Here is a 20,741-nt window from a genome sequence, read left to right on the forward strand (position 1 = left end):
ACAGCGGGTGAACCACAACATCACCGCTGTTCCCGTTTCGTGTTTTCCCAAATGTCAACTTTTAGCTTCTACAAAAAACCAGATGGCACAGATTCTCAGTTCTTGATGTGTTATGTGAGGCACACTGCATAAAACTGGGTCTTTTTAAAACATTGTATCTCAAAACTGTTGACTTTCAGGTCTGAGAAAAACTTGACAACTGCTGTTATGTAAAAGCTGTATTCATAAGCAATAAATCCTTTGCTCAAGGAGGTTTGACACTACAACCTGTCTAGGTCTGTTATGACCAAAAGCTTATGGTGGCTAATGTTTGCTGCCTTTTCTATTCTTTATCTCTACCATCATACCACATTAAGAAACACACATATTGTTTCCCGTTTGTGGTCCCATTACACATACTCTCAGTCAGGTTTTATGGGTATGAATGTGTACTGTATGTGGTCATGGGTTTGAGTGAGATGGGTGTGTGTTTTAAAGTTATGTGTATATACTTTATATCTTATTTTATTTTTTTAATGCTGCAATTGGACTGCTCAAACAAAGTTTCATTGTATACTTGCAATGACAATAAACATTGATTCTGTTTTATTCTAGGTTGAGGGTGTCTTTGAACCACCTGGCTAATGAAACTTTGGGGAAATTCATAGCACTTTAATGTGGCTAAAATGGCCACTGTTAGGTAAAAGTTACATTGCTATTTCTTTGATATTGTGCTGCATTCCATTTACCTCTGAAGTTGAAAGTGAGAGCTGGGAGTGACGTTACACCCGTGTTTGACTCTTTCCAGTTCAAGAAGTCGGAAAAACAGTTCTAGCCAGGTTAATTATTAATAGCAACACAAGTTAATAAAAACACATTTTTCTGTATTTTGCTCATAAAAAACAGCATAGTAACATGTCCACAGATAGAAGTTAGACAATGCTGTGTGTACCACTGGTTTAATGAGACACAAATAAGACAAAAGTGCTAATAAACATTATGTTACTACAACTTTCACACTGCTAATACATGGGGCTACCCTCTTGAATTTTGAGGTTGGGGCTGGTGACTTCAGGGGACATTCCAGTTTAAATTTCTGACTGGGAATTGTGAAATTCCAACTTTCGAGTACAAATGGAACGTACCAATAAAGGTCTTTCCCTTTGCAGTTTGACAACAGCTTTAGCTTCAAGTGGTAACCACACATTGCAAATGTGATAATAGCATCTTTGACATTTAGTAATTTTGGTGTTAGAAAAATGATACAAAAAAGAAAAGAATTCTTGCTGTCTAAATTGTCTAAAGTTACAAATAACTGCTGTCTGTTATAGATATGTTACCATCACTCAAAAAGTGATTTACAATGCTCAATAATACTGTATTAAGAGACAGAATAGAAGGCATTTAAACATATTTTGAAGAGGAACATTTTTTGTACACAAATACTGTTGTACACTGTACATATCTTTTTTTGTTATTTTAGAGTGATGTCAGTCTTTTATAGCATATATTTTACATTACAACAGTTTTCATTGACAGCAGTCAATAATATGTTCTGGCTTCATTTTTTACAATGGGAAGGTAACATTTTAGGAAACTTGGTTTACTGGTTGTTCTCCCTCTTGCTTGGCTTGCCCGGCCCCCTCCCTGAACTCCGCTGTGTCTTTCCAGTGAACTGCAGGTGTAAGTAATAGCTTGGACTGGATAAACTGGATAAATATCACCCCTCCACCACCCTTCCGACTCCCCACTCTACCTCTCTTCCTCATTTTTCTGGAACCCCCCAGGGTCTCCAGTGTCCTCTCCACTTTCCATGGCAGTGATAAGATGTCGACATGATTAAGAGCGAAAGCTAATCCGCCACTCTGCCTCTCTTCCCTCGGCTGTGCTGAATGCTCAGGCAACACAAAGCGCCGTGGCCGAGTCCAAAGAGCCGAGCGAGGCGAGCAAGCCGGACAGCCAGTCGATGGCAGGAACAGAGAGAGAGAGAGAGGGAGGGAAAGTAGAGGAGGCCAGGTGGACAAGGGGTTGGATTGTAGCTAAATAATTAATGGGCGGCACTTTCGTTTTTTAATCTGTAAATGAGAAGCCCTAAGATGGCGGGGCCGTTGCTCTGACATCCTATCCCTGGCCCATTAAGATAACAAGATGTTGGATAATGATCTCTGTTAAGGTGCAGTTTATCAGTCCAGGGAGAAGTGGCCTCATCTCCCAGGTGGCTGGGCTCGTGTCCCCTGATACCCTGACATTACATCTTAACATGGCCTTATCTACACAATAAGCACACAGAGACTTCTGGTATGAAGAGCTCTGTAGTTGTCAAACAACCACCACGATAAACAAAGACACAATCACCTTTTCAGAAAGAATTCTAAGAGAATCCAACATAAAGGCTAAAATAAAGTCTATCACCTCTTGTTGGCCGAGAAAGCAAAAACACAGGGTTTTTTTAGTGGTTGTTCACAACCAGAACATGATCTGAGCTGCATAATACATGAAATGTTCATTAAAAAGCATTTGACACAATCATTCTGTACCTCATCAATCTCAGAACCCATCAGCCATCTGTCTGATGACAATTTAGCCTCTGGGGGCAGCGGCCAGTAGTTCGGGGCTTCTGGTGTAGCCAGCAGATATCTAGGTAACAGGTATCCGGGACAAGACTTGCTTCTCTGTACGCTGGTCTTTGTTTACAGTCTGATTAGCAACTTGAGACGGTCCAGACAACGTTTGGACGAATCTCTATAAACACATATATGCATATGAATGCAGATGTTTCAAAAAAAAAGAAAGCTAATAAAAAGCTACATCGACAGCAGACAATAGCCCATTGGTTCCTAGATTGCATTTCGGTCAGTGTGTTCAACCAAAATGTGATTGCTCAATACTACTCGGAGTACTTACAGACTACAAACTGAAGCCAAAATCTTGTCTTGTTGCCGATAAATTCATATGCAGATATCTATTTATAGATATTAGTGCCTCAAGAGCTAATTACCCCAAACACTGATGGTCCTGATTCAGAACTATTACTACAGAACTGTAATCACATTCAAATCTTATTGTGACATGAATCAAAGTTTGATTGGGAGATTCTTGGAGTGACATAGTTAATAAGCTAGTTTAGTTCATTTAGTCCCCTTTGAACAACACCTACATTGACAGTCTTATGGTAGCATTACTATCCCTACCTTGATGTATATGATGTATATGATATGAGTTTTGGTCTGAAAGATTTATATTAGCTGCAGAACCATGACCATGGAAGACACTTTCTTGAAGAAAGAAAGTTTGAAAGTTATCTTCTCTTTGATATCACATTACTTTGATTCGTCCTTTGTTATAGAGAATTTTACTGTCCTGTGGTTAGTGGTTCGATTTTACATTGTTACCTAGACAAGGACAGATTGAAAGGCGAGTAATGTATACACATGACATTCTAAAGAAGTCTAGTGACACAAAGGCCATACAGGAGATTTAATAAGAAGAAAAATAGAAGAAAATATTAAGATTACCTTGATGAAACTGCCTCAAAACACTTGTATTCTGTACTGATGCTGATTCTGTAGGTGGGTAAATTGAGTTTAGCAGCTTGCTCCTCTGCATCCATGTGAGGTGATTCATCCTCCCACAGCTGAAACATTTATTTAGCCCAGCAGCAGCCCCCCCCCCCCCCGCTGCACTCTACCTAGGTAAACACCTTTGTACAACACTCAGCTCAAGGGTGTCCTTTGGTTGCACATTTATAGACCTCAAATGAGTAAAACCCACAGGACAAGCAGAGGCAAATATCACAACAGTCCGCAGTCTCAGGTCAACACTTGAGAAAAGAGAGGAGACAGACGAAAGGGGGGAAGAGAAAATGCTGCTGAGTGAAAAGGTGGGGAAAAAAGGGAGGGAAAGGGGGGAAAAAAAGGCAAAAGAGCAGATGTGATGATTGTGTGTGTCTCAGTGTCATCTCAGACACTGATGGTGTTTCCCTTGAGGCTTGTAGAGATGAAGTGCTCTGAGTCGTGGCATCTGTTCACTACTGCTGCTGGGAAACCACTGGAGGTACACAATACCACACAAACAGCCTCTTCACACACACACACACACACACACACACACACACACACACACACACACATAATAACCATACACCCAATTACAGCCATACAACTCTATGTAATATACCAAGGGGGCATGTCTTGTGACAAGAAAGTCACAGGTTAAAAACTCAGGACACACTGAGAGTAATGAGGGCCAAGATGGAATTGGCCGTTCAATAACCCTTCCCTCAAATAGCAATTGTCCAATCATAGCTAGCAACTGTTACTATAGTTTTGGGAGGCTTGTGATCACTTGAATTTCTCCACATCCTTGAACATGAAGCTCGAACATGAGAAATAGTAGAAAAGGTATGAGGGTGGTGCGTCTTAGTACCCCTCTTAAACCAAAAACACAACCGCAAAATTGTAAGAAAAGGACAAAGCAGTGTGTTTTGTTCCAATGTAAACCGCTATCCTTACCATGTCAGGCTAACTAGGTTACTACCAACAATATGTTACGTAAAAGCCAACAATGCATTAACTAAGTTACGTTAGCTTGTGGGTTATAGGTTATTTTATGAGAAAACGCTGTTCACAACTTCCACATAAAGTATTTCTACACTGTGTGGGAGCTAGTCCTTAATGCTAGCAGAGCGCAACCCTGCAATATTATTGCACAAGCTAGTACTACATTTGCTAGTTGTATAGCTAGTCCTCATTTCAAAAAGAGTTTCTCTTGTAACGTTGAAAGTTAAAACATAGTGTCTGGAAATATAGATAAATATGGGAGCTGAGCAACCAAACAAGGTTATCTTAGAACCAAATAACTATCTATAGGTCACTTTAGCATTGGTTATTAGCATGATATCATGTTAGCAGCTTGGACCATGTCTGTGTATAGCTATGTACAGTCATACTGTGCAGTATTTAACATAAGACCCTTTTTCTAGATTTTGAAAATGAGGCATTTTTCTCCCCCTTAGAATTAACTCAGTTAGTTTAGCTAGCTACAAGTAAATAAGCTAGTGACTATGCTATGCTAGTTTCAGCCAACAAAATAAACAGTTACTGGAGCTACTTTTGACCACTATTGCAAAGAATCTACATGAGTTCACTCATATCTACTTACACAAGCAAGTGGTAAGATGAATGCTTTAATGTTTGTATTTTCAAACAGTAATGCTTTACTTTTACCATAAAGAAAAACACTGTCTAATGCAAGTGTGGCTGGACTTTCCTTTAGAAACGTCCCTAAACCAATTTAAGAACAGGACAGCGCTGTTATACAGTACTTATCTCTGATTCTAGCATCATAGCCTCCACACATGTAAGGCTATGTTACTACTGTAGATAATAGGCTAGTTAAATGCTAACATTTAGAGCTTACTTTACAGCAGATTAACACTGTTTATTCCATGTATTATACTATTAGTATAGTTTTTCACTCTAAAATGTCATTTTTGATGGGCTCAAAGAGTTGCTTAATTAACGTTATTGCAGCGACAAGTGGATAGCAAAAAGTAGAACAAGCATCCATAGAAAGAATAAAGAACAATAAATTGCAGTAAGCAATGAAAGGACAGTAGTAGTAAAAAAACAAAAAAAATCACAGGGTCACATGACCCAAATTACAGAAGAAAGAACATATTTAGTCACCTACTTCTACTGGTGCAGATAGTTACGGACTTACATGTCTAGGTTTGGAGCTGTCCATATGAATTGTGTAGGGGTGCTCCCTGAATTGAAAATAGACTTTTAAAAAATTCAGAAACAGTAGAAACCCTGTTACTTTTTATTATCCAGAGGCCCAGCTGTCAGGAGTTCTCATTGGAACTTTTTCTTAGATCCAGTGAAAATGAGTCACCTTTTTTAAAAGGTGGCCTAATTAGGCCAGTTTTTAGTCGAATTCTGTTCAGTTATCAACCTTTCATGTCAAAGACAAGTTGAACTAATTTACTAGCTCACTGCTGCATAGGGCATAAAGGAAACCCTCTGGAAAATGTTTCCTTTACCCATCGGTATATTATATATATACTACATTAAATATATATGTATATATATATATATAGATATATATATATATATATATATATTCAATGTAATTTATCCATACCGGGGATGAGGAAAGTTTAAATAAGAGGTATCGCAGCTTAGGCCTTGAACTGACAACAAACCTTCCTCAAATAGCTGAAGTCCACAAAATGCAAATCTGTCTTGGGGAAAACAGTGTGCAATAACTGCACAACACACATACTGCAGCCCCTCCAGCTCCCACCATCACCTCCACTGCACTGTGCAGCACTTAATACACACACACACACACACACACACACACACACACACACACACAGATTTCCAAGGCTAAGTGACCTGCATGCTCTCAGCTTTGAATGACATAAGTACCTGAGTAGCCTTGGGTTCTGCACCCAACCTGAACACAGTCATATGGCAGCTGATGGTGAGGCAGGCCGCGTCCATGGTCATTCATCAGACCTCACAGGTAATGTCTAAGAACTCACTTGGTTTAAATCAGCCTGGATAAGGGCCTCTATTAAGACAGTGAATAATACCAATTGAGGAGAGGTGACCTCGGACCGGCCACGTGTCACCAAGGCTGAGACATGATTGGCCGCTTTTAGCTAGTATCTGCACTAGCGAGGGGGCAGTCCGTTGCTTGACGGATGCTCGAGGGTGAGGCAAGATGGGCTACACAGTCAGCCGTTTCAGTTCTGTGATCTAATCTGTTACCCATCATGCATCCTGCTTCACTAATGAAAAGGCAAGGTCCCATCAGTCACAGGAGGCTATGGTAAATGGAATTTTAACTCCCCTCCTTATACTCAACGCAGCTCCTCAGGCGCAAACGCCTACAAACATGTGCAAAAGGGCTGGGATGATGGACGATCATTGCAAAAGACCCCAGCAGCAGCAAATTAATATCAAGAGGGGAAAAACGGCTCCTCTGCTTTCTGTCACGCCACTCAGCGACAAACGTAGCCGAGCCGGGCTCAGTGTCTGTTTCTGTTTACTCTCACAGAGGATCCACATCGCCTTCATTACCGCTTTCTGTCAAGCGGGCAGCCCAGTGCACATGAGAGTGTCTAAATGTGGGTTTAGATGGAGAGGGCTCTAGTGGTTCAGAAGGGTCATTTGTGGCGTATCACAAGCGTAACAGCTACAGATAGGATTAAAAAAATGTGTGCATACTGTATTGGCCTTGTGCAGATTTTTGATGGTGTTTCTAAATGGAAGGCATCACACTGATTAAAAGGTATTATATATAAGCTGGAAATAACCTCCTGAGGTTAAGTTGGAGGACTCTTGTAAAGTCTCTTAGTGTTTTGATAGATAACAAGTTACTAGACTAGTCCTAGAAGTTTGTTCTCTGTTGTAAAAACATACTGTTGAATTCACAATATAATGAGCAAGGTCCTCTTGAGCTGATCACAATCCAGAATACGCTGTAGAAAGGAATTAAAAAAAAGTACTACATTGCTGGCGTATTGTATCACTGGTGGACTGTGTCTAATTCATGGCAATGTCAGACTTAAAAAAACACAAAAAAACATCACAAAGAGCAAGGAGAATGTGTATTTCCAAGGATATAGTACTAGTCTTTTCTTTCTGCACAGTCTTCCCAGTCATGAGTAACCCCCCTGTGCTTTGCATTGTGGAAAGAGCTTGTTGGAAAATCCACGGTCTCTGTTCATCGCAGAAATGCATTCCAAACCTCAGCTAAAGCTAATATGAGGCTTCAGCAGTTTGTGTCAGACTATTCAATGGCTTTGTGGCTATATGTTAACAGTGTTTCCTTGCCGATCTGTAGCTTTGGAAAAAACAATCTACTAATCCTCATATTTGGTTTGATGATCAGTAATGCTTTAAATGTATATTTACAGTTGGGCATGGAAGTACTGTTTTAAGACAGGCTTGACAAATTGAACTTATATTTTACTTTTTTACCAAACTAAGCTGCAAGTAATCTAATTTTGCAGCGGATGAGGGTCCTGAGAGACCGTGAAGGAATTGCTCAGTTGGTAGTCCATCAACACAGCATGTTAAGGAGGTGAGCATATTTAGTATGGGTGTATGCCTGTTAAGTAATGCTCTTATTTTTGTATTTCACATGTATTTTTTATCTTCTGTGAAATGTTTTGAGCTTGTGTTGAAAATCTTATCTACATTACATTTAGCATATTTTAGTTTTTATTGTCATTTAGGCTCAGTGTCCAAAACAGCATCTATTCCTCTGTCAGCAGAGCTCTCCCATTGTCGCAAGTTTTGATGGAGCTACATGCTTTTGCTACTTAGTTACTTATCTGTCTGTTAACACTGAACCACTGAATGAGCCCAATTAAGATCCGTGACTCCAGTAGTGAACCACAGAATTACAATCAAAGTATTCTTTTGACAGAAAAGTGGCTTTGGTCTTCCACAGAAGCTCAATGTCACCTTGTCAAGTTCAGACATGATGTTCCCCCGCCTGCAGCTGAACTAAAGTCCTCAGTTATTCTCCCATAATGCAGCAGCAGCTTCACTGTTTGATACCCTGAGGTTCTTCACTCACTGTTCCCACTTGTACTGTTTCTCTGTTTAAATCCAGCATTTGAAGCTCCACAGAGCTCCCAACAGGGATGCAGCGACTGGCTTTTTCTTTTCAGCCTTAATGGCAACGAAAAGACAAAAACATCTACAGCATTGTTACAGTGACTGTCGCAGCATTATATCCAGTGGTTGCAGAGTTTCACTGGAGCTATGTGGATGTTTTAGAAAACAGGCTGCTACACAAGATTAGAAGCCAAATGAGGTTAACGTGAGGGTCTTCCCCTCTCTCCCCCCCCCACCCCTTTGTCTGTGTCTTGTCTGTCTCCTCAGGGTTTTTTCCGCCGAAGCATCCAGAAGAACATGGTGTACACATGTCACCGGGACAAGAACTGCATTATCAACAAGGTGACGAGAAACCGCTGTCAGTACTGCCGGCTGCAGAGGTGCTTCTCAGTGGGAATGTCCAAAGAGTGTGAGTTTTACCCTTCAGTTTACACAGTGTGATGATCTGAAATGAACAAATATGTCATTTAAACATTTACATATGATCTACAGTTTCAAAGAAGAGGTCTGGTGTGTCTTTTTTCCATCCTGACAACTGTAGAACTTTTGGGGAATTTGTGATTTTTAAGAAAAAATCTTGATCAATTGTTTGGTCCTTATGTCAGAAAATATTACAAAAAAAAAAAGAAAAAAAAAAAGGTTGCTAAACCCTAAGATGCATCCTTAAATAGTTTACTGTCATAGAAGACAGAAGAAACCAGAACATTTTCACATTTGAGAAGCTTGAACCAGATAAAAAAAATACTCAAAACAATTAATCAATCATCGATATAGTTGTAGTAGTAGATTCATATTCTGTCAATTGACTAATTGATCAGTCAACCAATCATTGCAGCTCTACTGGGTGCTGTACAGGGTGGAGTACAAGGAATCAAAACTCCTACATTCAGCTCCGTCAGTGATGTCTCACATTTATTTCACTGCTTTAATTTACTGTTTGCATTTCACAGCTTTAGCTTTAGCCCAAACTCTGCTCTGCTCAGGTTGAAGTCAAGCTATACTGTAAGGCCACCACAATCATGCAATAATATAAAATAGTGTCCCACCCTAACATAAGGAACATAAGGAAAGGAACAGGACACTCAGGGAGATGTCAGTCAAGCGCAACCTGCATATAAATAATCCTGAGGAAAAGCCTAATCACACATATGTGGAAACACCTGTGCGGTGGGTCAGGGGAGCGTTGGACTTTCAGAAGAGCACATGTCAAGAAAGTAGGAAAAGCCCAGGTGCAAATAATAAAACGAACAATGGCTGAATTCCATTTATCTGCTTCAGTTTCAGGGTCCTGGCTTTGTGCATGCTGGCTCACTGTCACACTGTCACGGCTTACTGGGACACTTGAATTATTAGTAACGCCTGTGCTTTTCCTACTATAACAAGTGGAGAAAGCGTATTTTCACTCAGATTGTATGTCCCCAGGCATTCAGACAGTGTTATATTTCTTGCTGCTTGAAGACAGTATTCCACATTGTTTACAGTACAAATTGCAAAACAAAAGGTGTTTCCAGTGGTAGACTGTATTGGGTTTTAAATGCAAATGAACTGCAACTGCAAATGATGATAAAGCAGAGCTGTTCAAAGCAATAATAATACTGTAGAGTGTTTAAAGTGCATCAAGAGGTAAGTTTTTAATATGATTTTCAGTTGTTTTTAACACTAAAAATATACACCAATACATTCCACTAACTGTTTCTTAAAGGACTGAAAGGCTGTGATCTCCCAGTGAATATTCAGTGTTTGTGTATTGTAGAATAGGAGAAAACCACATGGCCTGAGGCACACAGTGCACCGAGGAGTTGAAGATGTGAAAAACTATCCATTAATATGATTGAACAGCATTGTGTCTGTCAGATAAGATCTCATGCGGTCAGCAGCTGCACTGAATGATGTAATGGCTTTATTGATATGAGTGTGATGCAGCAATGATCACTCATCTGTTGCAGTGGAGCGATGGTTACAGTAGCACTGCTCATCTTACTCATACAGTCATTCTGTCTTATGCATGTTCTCTGTTCTGAACAGTGTTACATCTAGCAAGGGGCAGTTGCATCATTTCTTTTTTTTTCCTGTCAAACATCCACCCAGTTGGACCTGAGATGATAATGAACAGATGAATTAATGACTGAGTAAACAAACAAGGATGCTTAATCTGAACCCACAATAAAGTATGTTACACCGTTCCCTCTGCTACCACAGTCTTTAGACACTCTGTATTTAGGAAAGGAGTGAATTGTTGATGTCGAGGCCTTCATGCCCCCCCCCCCCCCCGCGCTCTATTGTCATCCATAGGAACAGTTTGCATTTCACAGGTTATTGGCATCCTTTGATTGCATCAGCATTTATAGCTCAGGTCCACTTCATGCTCCATTAGCCTGAGGGAGGGGGAGGGGGGCGGGGGTGTACCATTCCTTTCTCTTATTCTGTTTCACACCCCAGCAGAGGAGTCATGGAAAAGATGATGTCTTGATATCCTCAGGCTAAACCCCCCTACAGGGCCGCTGATGAGAAAGAGGACTATTCTCTTTCCTATATTCATGGATGGAAGTGATGGGGTGGTGTTCTTCGCCCCTGATTCTCAACATAGATTCACAAATATTCTGAGAATACTCTCAGAGAGCTCCTAACTTGGCCTAACATTTCTAGCAAGAAATCCTAGCTCAATGGTAATTTAACCAAATGATATGAGCAAGGTAAGGACAGAAATGTTTACCTTGGTGAGGAGGTGTTGTTGACTCCATTGGTAGGTATGACTCACTTTTAAAACAATCTGTGGTTGATCAAAAAATAGAGGGAAAAAAGATGCACTCTTAGTGATAATAGTTATAGAATGGACAGTGAAACTGATAGGTCTAATCACAGAATTTAGTCTCTATTAAAGACCAGGCTCTTAAACCTCTTAAAAGTCCACCTTTCTACTCCTAACAGTTTATCACCTTAGGAGTTCTCAAGGGCTATGGTGCTTCATGAATAACTTATCTTTACCTGAAGCTAGTTTTAACTGTAAGATGACATTTTTGGACAATGTCATTATTCTAAGAATTTTCTTACAATTTCTTCACTAGGAGCAACTCTTTGTACTAAGTTTTTTAGTCCATGCTGACTGGGCATTGTTCCCTACAAGGGTTTGTCACAAATGGTTTAGCAACCATGGCCAATACTATGTTTGCAAGAGTTGTTAAAACTAATTGTCCAACCATGTTAGAAAGAGATGTGTATGATCCAGTAAATATGTGTCCAAATTTAGGTTATTTTGGCTATAATCCAAAAATGGCAATTTGGGAAATGCCACTTTACTTATCATGGTAATCTGGTCAGTAGATATTTGTCAAAAGGAGAGCAGAGCAGATGGACCACATTGCATGAAATGGCAGGACTAGATCTATTTATTGAAATTCCAAAAGAAACTGTGGCACAAGAACTAGTCAAACTGAGCCAATGACTAAACAAAGACTCAACTGAAAACTGGACTTAAATACTAACTGAACTATGGAGGAGATGGGCAAAAGGTCACTGGACAGGGGAGCAGGCAAGGAGCTGGTTGGCTGGGGAAGACACTGGGAGCAGGGCAAGGCTAACAAGGCTGATACTGGGCAGGTGTGGGGAAGACACAGAGCAGGCCAGGGCTAATGAGGCTAGATGCAGGGCAGGTGTAGAGGGAAGGGCAGGCTGGGGATACATGAGCAAAACAGAAAAGCAAAAAACCCCAAAAAACAATCCTTCCTAACCTAGACTGAGTAAGCAGTGTGAGCACAGACCGAAATAAAAACAGACAGACCAAAAACAGACAAAGGCAACCCATTATATCACAGCAGATAGTCTTCCACAGAAACAACTCAAATCAGCTTTCTCCAAAACATACACTTTTAACATAACTTAGAGAAAAGGCTGAGATCCCTGGTGGAATGGGGGAGAATAACAACTGAGAGACACAGAGCCAGACTGTGACAGAAAATTTAACAGGCTCAATAACCATAAAGAAGAACTGGAATCAAACAGACACACAGACTGAACACAGAGACCCAAAAGAACAAAAACACAAAGGGACCAAAAACCATGAGTCCATGACAGTCTCGTTCTGGATCAAAGTATTAGACTAACTGACATTTCCATCCTTTAGAGGTGCTGAAATCAAGCAGTAAGTGAGTTATTCAGGCAAACTTGACCAGTTTTAGTTTAATTAAGAGCTTTCAATGAACCAACTATACAGTACAGCAGTCTTGTGTGACAGCTCAGACTCTCAAAACTCACCTGCAACTCTGGTTCTTGAAGTTATTTTTCTTCTAATCTACTCATTCTTGTCTCTGTACATTCATGAATTGAATTCATCCAGGTTCAAGCCCAAAATTTACACTGAAGTAGAAACATTATTTACCCTGTGGGTTTTGAATGGGTCTCCACCTTAAATCAAGCTACCCAGAGCTAATTCACATTATCAACACTCACTAGTACAAGTATTTCTATTGGCTGGCTTTTTATGTATCAGTTTGAACACATCTTTATTAACCACTGTTGCAGGACTACCCCCCCCCCCCCCCCCCCACAAAAAATAAATAAACTGCACATATCGATATTTTTGAGTAAACAATGGACCAAATGTTTGTGAGTAATGTGAAAGGTGTCACTTCTGCTGAGTATTATCACCAGATTCCAAACATTCCACATTTTACTATCTTTCGGCTCCTTGCTTTGGTATAAAGACCCACAACTTAATGCTAGCATTCTGTGTCTGCTTTCTAAGGTGATAATATATTGATATTGTATAACTGGCCAACTGACCCAAGTGGCCAAATAAATAAATGAATGCTGCTTTAAATTTAGAACACTGGCAAACCAAATGGATTAAAGACTTTAACGCCTTCATGCTGCTTTAAAATGTACAGCTACTCTCTGACTGACTGCAGTCAATTCATTATCTAACCACATAATCAGGAAGTATTGATTATAATAGTTCCCATGAGTTCTAGCTGTATATATAGAAACACTACTAACTGTCATCAGATTTCACTATCCCAAAGCTTGGAGACATGCAGTATGGCCACCACAGGCAATATCACCTGAAAGCTTATCAGTGGTAATTATTTCATAATAAAAGCAGGGTGTTGAGAGCACAGTCTGAGGCCAGAGTCAGATGATGGAAGGGAACATCTGCTTTTGGACACTAGACTCGTGCTATCATGTGCCTCTGGAGATAGCTGAACTGCTGCTTAGGCTAGAACACAAAGGGAGGACTGTTTTGCGTATGTGTATGTGATTTGTGTCTATGAGTGTGTCTACACTGCACCAGAAGGTATGTGATTGAATGCGTCATTAGACAAGTTGCGTCTTTGTATTTTTCAGTGGTGAGCGATCATGAGTCTCATAACGTCATGAGTACTGTTGTGATCCATAATTAATCTGGTGAATCTGCAGACGAAGAGGAGGAGGACGAGGAGGAGGAAGAGGATATACTGTGTTCCTGTTATTAGTAGAGTGTTTGTGTGTGTGTTTCTGTTAAGTTACACAGGCCTCAAATATTAAGTGAAATCATGTGAATAACACAAAGGAAATCAGAGTTTTTGGAGGCAAAAGTTATTGTAGTTAAGCGTCTGATATCAATATCTATTTTCCTGTTAAAGAATTTACAAAAGCTTGATCAGGATTTTTATTTAAAGAAACAATCCAGCATGTTTTAGTTTTAACTTCAGGGTCAGATGATAAGTGTTAGTCCTGTCAGTAAAGTGGACAGGGCCTTGTCTTTAAGGTGTTCGTTGTGTGTCTTCAACCTCTGAAAACAATGAATATATAGTAGTTATAGGAGTTAGCAGGTAGTATAGGGGTTCAAAGGAGATGGACCAGTAGCTAACTCCATCATAAGACCTTTCTCTCCTTGACCAGACCCTGGAGCACCTGGCCTTACTGTACTAGCTGTTTGACCTAGGATACCTCCAAGATGACAAACACTCCCATCACCTTACAGACGATGATGGACAGCGTAGGACTCTATAAAGCTATCACAGACCTGTGCATAGTGGGAAAAGGAGTGAGATTGCCCCTTCCTTCTCCTGACCCCAGGGTAGACCCTCTTCCTAGCATACAGCTTACCAGTGTCCTCCTATGGTAGTGGCCCAGCATCATGAAGAATTATGTTCATACTGGACGAATCTGCATATTTTCGTTTCATTCCGATGTTCAGGGCTAATTGCAGGACGTATATGGAAAGAAAGAGTGTGGAGGCTGAGGTGTAGATTGCCTTTGTTGCACATCCAACTTCCTTGTAGGAGACCAGAGTTTTGTTCAATCACAATACCTAACCATAGCCATAACCATGATCTTTCAATGACCTAGATCGCACCAAGTTCCACGTGCAGATATTGCAGATTTTTTGAGGGTTTTTCCCCCTGGAAAACATTGGCCTTGGACAATAAAAAAGATGGTCGTTGAATATAATCCCTGGGTCAGCAGACTCATCCAATAAGAAATGATATTTCTGGTGATACTGTTGGACAGCCAGTTGAAAGCCATCCTGCACTGCCTGAGGTCCATGGCTTGCAGCTCAGTACTCTCTCAATGGAGAATGTCAGCCAATCCTTCCACTTGTCACAGCAGCTGCTGTACCAGGCTCTGAGCTGGCTCTGTGCTCATGAAACCACTGTGGATTATATTGTGGAGAACCAAAATTGGCGCAGAGCCTTCTGAAGAAAGCTGTCACCACAGTGGAAGATCATTTTGCCATTGGCACCAGCAGTGATATAAAGAGTTGTTCCTGAACACATGCATGCTTGTAGCTTGCAGGCATTGTTGGCCTGTCTGTTCACCACTTTGCTCTGAGGCGGAAATCTCTCCACAACTATTGGAGAGATTACCATAAAATGTTGTAAAGATATTCATGAACCTCAGAGAATGAGGCCATCTTACTTTGTTGATCCACTGGCCTTTCCTACAATGTCCCCATGACTTTTTTGGTTTTAATGAAATGTCTCAACAACTATAGGATGGATTACAGAAATACTTTTGGTACACATACCTATGGTCAATGAATGAATGAATGAATGAAATTCCCATCCACACTTATTGTGTTTAGGCTAATTAACAAATATTAGCATGCTAACACAAGTTAATTAAACGAAGATGGTTAATGCAGTAAGCGTTACCTGCCTAAGTAAAGCCTCATAGCTGCTAATTCCTGGTCTTGTTCAGTTTTAATGGCACTTGTTTATCCTATCATATCTTAAAGTGGTTGTTTATGTACTACCCTAATCCACCTCCCCCTCCAAGGTCATATTCTCCCAATGCTAGTTCTGACAACCCCTTCTCCCCACCCCCCACCACCCCTGCCCCATCAGGACCATTAGCTTAAACTCAGTTCCCTGACAGCAGCAAAGAAATATCATCATTCCTCGACACCCACCTGGTTACTGTTAGGGAGCTGCCATGTTAAGTGGTGTGGCAAGCGGCCCAGGCTGTACTATGTGGGTTGCAGATAGATTGTGTTTATTTACCGCTGCATCTGTTTGCTTGCCGAGACACTGTGCAGAGCTTGGCAGCCCACAGATGGCTGGCCGGCGGCTTTTCACAACGGCCACCGTCCACGCCTGCTGCCACCAAGCCTCACACCAACCCACTAAAGCAGCAGAGCAGAGAAAAAAAATACCAGGCTATACCGGGGGACTGGAGGCAGTAGTGAAAAAAGAAATAAAGAGGAGGACAAAAGAGAGAGGGAGGGATATTGCTCATTGACTAAAGGAGCAGGAGATGAGTGTCTTGCGAAACCAAGGGACGGAAGTGTGACAGTAGGCCTGGCTGTGAAGAGTGTATTTAACAGCGTGTCTGAACTCCACTCAATGACCCTTCATCCCTTGGTCTAACACTCTGGAGAGCACTTCAGAAACACTTTGTGTTTGCTCATTCACAGCGCTCGCTCAAAGCCTGACAGTCTGGCTCAGTGGAGGTTTTCATGCACTCAACACAGTCCTGCTAAATGCCTAACACACCATTTTTCAGATTCTATGTTTGGATTGAAATCAGATGGTTTGCTCAGAGGTGCTCAAATGTTTTCATGTTATAGAGCCCATTTCAAAGACCACCACTTCAATAAAGTTAGACCTCATGACATATTGTTTCCACCAGTGAAGCTGGAAAGAGGTTCTTTGCCTCTGTTAGTAATGTGTCTGTACTCAGATTGGACTAGGGACTTTTGAAAACAGATACAGTTGTAACCCATACACCAAGCATCATCATATTAATATCTATACATTCAAAATGGCACTGAAATGATTAGTAAATTAACCTATTAGTGTAAGGACAGAAATTCTAACTTGAATACCACATACCAACACCTTTCCTTGCCCTTTGTAGTCACAAGAACAGAGCAGTTCTAGTGATGTTAGTGTTGGTCTGTCAGTTCAGTACTTTGGATCAGACTTAAATATTTCAATAACAATCAGATGGATTGCCATGAAATTTGGTACATACATTAATGATCACCAGAGGATGAATCCTGCTGATATTGATAATCTCTCAACTCAATATTTTGCCTCTAGCTCCACCATGAGGCTTATGTTTGTGGTTTTGACTGAAATGATGGGTCAACTATTGGATTAATTGTCATTGATTTTAATTTTGGTACAGACATCCAAGTCTCCCACAGGATTAACCACAACTTTTAAGTGGTGCCTTAAGTTTTCATCTAGCACCATCATCAAGTCAACATTTTAATCTTTGGTTGGTCCAATTGTTATTCCTATCAGCCTTGGGTATACTTTTATACAGTTGTACTGCTAGGAAGATGCTAATTAACACCTATTAGCATGCTAAGATGGTAAACATGGTAAACATTATATCTGTTAAACATCAGCATGTTGGCATTGTCACTTTGGCGTTAGGTCAAAACATGGGTGTGTTTCACTGAACCGTTAGCATGGCTGTAGACTTTTATTCTCTTTTTAACACAGTGCTGTTGTTCCATAAAAATCATAGTATATTATATAGTAAATTATAGTGTTTAAAGACCGTGTAAAGTGAAAATATATTTGTGTTCTGAGTTAGTCACATCACAGACAGATGTGTTATTAACCATCCTTCCAAATTTGAATGCTAGAAAAATTGTCTAAGTATGTAAAATTATCTTTTAAAATCATGAAAAATCAAGCACTTCTCTGTGCTGTCAAACGCTGGGGGCGTGTCTGCTGAAGGCGCTGGAAACACACCCACGCGCGGAAGGGGGCCGCCTCCGTGTAACATAGCAACAGTAGCAATGGACGCTCGCGCTAACAGCATTGCAGTGACCCAGCCCTACATGTTTGAGCCATCAGAGCCAGACACTGACTCGGAGTCAGACAATGAACATGCACAATCTCGTGCCTCACAGTCTGCAACAGAATGGTAATGTATGTCTCCTATTTATGCAAGTTAGCAATATGTATTACTGACTATCTGCTATGGGATACTGACGCCGAGCTAGCAACCGAGTTAGCTGCCGAGGTACGCTCCCACTGACTAGCTAAAAACGTTAGGGTTTCATGTAATGAAGAATTGTGAGTTTTGTCTGTTCACAGATTAAACACTTGATTTTTATTACTGTTTCGTTAATTTAATTACTCCTTTTGTTTATACCTAATAAAGGTAGTACTAGTATTTCTTTCTAAGAGTGTAGTGGGTGGTAAACCCAAGTAAATTCAGTTTGTCCAGCTTTGAAAGGAGGCATTTTACTCGTTTTTTCAGATCACATTATTCAACAAATGTGGGGAAACGCATTAGGTAACTAATTAGACTACAAAAAAGTTAAATATAACACTAGCCAGTTTCACTTAGTCAGTTACTTACCTGTCTTCTGATTAATTCGTGGATTGCTGAATGTCATCATTATAACACACAGGCTGAATAAGACAATATGCTTCAACTGATTAGGTCATTTTGCTGAACCAGGCTTCATACTGAACTGACAACTGAAATGGTTAACATTCGTCACACTGTGATTAAAAATGTACTTGTGCAGGTGCACATGTGGAGAATGCAGAACAATGCCCACAGAGGTTGAACATGTCTGCTGCAAGGAGCTGAATGCTGTATGTAAATAAAAACTGTTTTTCACAATAATAATTCAAATAATGAATACATAAGCAGCAGCATACTAGATGTCTAGCACTAAAACACCTATTACACATATTCCTATAGGTTCAGAGTAGATGTGGAGAGCTGCCTGAAGAGCCACGCTGCATGACTCTTCGTCCAGGCTTGGAGCCAGTCTGCCTGAACCCCTGCTCCCTGCAGAATGCCCTAAACATTTATCAGGCAGACCATGGACCACTGGCGGAAAAGGAAAGATCTGGGTAACATAGACAATATAATAATTGTTTTACTGATTTCAGATATTTATAAATTACACTTGTGTTGATCAAATGACATGCCTTACAAAGAGAGGTAAGATTTAGTACCCGGGAATAAACTTACATCATTTATACAATCATATTATAGTTGACTAATGTATACAGTGTATTTCATTTACACTCAAAGCACATGAGTGATGCTTGACTGTATCCATTTTAATCCTTCATCTTCCTGAGCTATATATAAACTCTCATGTTGGACAGATTGCAAACAATAAATACTAGTTCATTCTTTAGCTGTTTTTGACTACATAGTAAATCAACCAACATGTACATCACCTTGATATATAGATGTATAAACTGAATGCACATGATTGGACATTTATACAAGCAATCACTAGATTATTATTATTATTATTATTATTTCTGAAAATGTAGCTGTGTGGTCGTGGAAATTCCTTGGAAACTGCTGTCCATTTTCTTGTCCATCCATTTAGCCAATATGATGAGGTAGACTGCAGGTTGATGAATCAAACTCATCTTCTGAGGTCCCAATCTGTAAGACATGACAAAAAATGTGGAGGGAAACAAATAAGTTCAGTTTGGTTTCAGATAGGTTCTTCTAAAAGACAACACATGTCAATGTTTTGTGAAAGACAGCTCCAGTGTCAAATTTGATTACACAGAGGACAACATACCAAAAGTAAACATACATAAAAATATAAATCAAAGTATTTTTCTACATTTTTTTATTACAGGCGTGCTCGCTACCTGGCCTACAGGAGTTTTGTGTCCTGGTGCTGGGGATACCTGGGAAAGGACAACCGGGTTGTCATCCCCTCCTGTGTTGTCCTCCGCATTCATCAGGAGTACCCTGATGAAGATGGGGAATACACAGGTTTTAAACCTCCCCTTTAGATTGTTTTATTATTTATAGTTTATTGCTTGCTTATATTGTTATTTGTTTATAAAATGTGTCCAATATAAAATAAATGTATTATTGAGTAATGATATATTTGTGTGTGTCACAACTTACTTCTTTTACAATGGAGGCTGGTGGAGCTCTGGTCCTGAGATTGGCTGAGGCAGGAGTAGGCTTGGGCGGTATAAAGGTGTTGCAGTATACCAAGGTGCTTTCTGAGTGCTTCATACTGTTATAGTGGTTTAATTTCAAATGTTTTAGTCACCACGGAAATTAGTCGCCAGAAATGTGTAATAAATACCATACACCAAGGTAAATGTCTGGAAGCTATGAAGGCTTGAAAAAAATATATACCGCCCAAGTCTAGGCACAAGGTAAGTCACAGGAACAGTGGCTGCCAGATATGCTGGAGGAAGACACTGAGACCTGTACATGGGAAAAGAAAACAGGAATAAGGAAAAGAGACATTAGGCTGTCATCATGACCACTGCATACATACACACAACATACCTCGTGGGTACCTCGGAAGCTACTTTGACGCTCATTTTAGGTGTCCCTCGGTCCATGTTTTACATTACACACAAACGTAAAACCTCAGTCTACATATAATTCCTTGTCATAGCTATATTGGTGCACATAAAATATTACCTGTCGATTATCATTGTGTTGTCAGATGGATGACGCTCAGGGAATAAGGCCAAATTATGTCACGATTACATGCATGCTAACATTACACGGGCATGACGGTGCATGATGTAAAATCACTTTCAGGATTTGCGCATTCAGCAAAATGCATTTAATTGCCTAAATGTACAGTATTATAACTTATAAGCACATAACGTTACTTACACTCTCTGACGGGCACATAATGCCGGTGGCGGTGATGATGGCACC

General features: G+C 40.3%; 1 protein-coding gene across 1 annotated transcript in view; it reads left to right on the forward strand.

The window, feature by feature from the left end:
* Positions 1–20,741, forward strand: part of LOC128373954 (retinoic acid receptor beta-like) — a 126,580-nt gene that overhangs the window by 68,040 nt on the left and 37,799 nt on the right. Inside the window, exon 3 of the mRNA XM_053334157.1 lies at positions 8,886–9,027. Coding sequence (XP_053190132.1) covers positions 8,886–9,027 — 142 coding nt within the window. The remainder of the gene's footprint in view (positions 1–8,885; positions 9,028–20,741) is intronic.

The sequence above is a fragment of the Scomber japonicus genome, chromosome 15, assembly GCF_027409825.1.
Source record: "Scomber japonicus isolate fScoJap1 chromosome 15, fScoJap1.pri, whole genome shotgun sequence".
In the NCBI taxonomy this organism is placed as follows: Eukaryota; Metazoa; Chordata; class Actinopteri; order Scombriformes; family Scombridae; genus Scomber; species Scomber japonicus.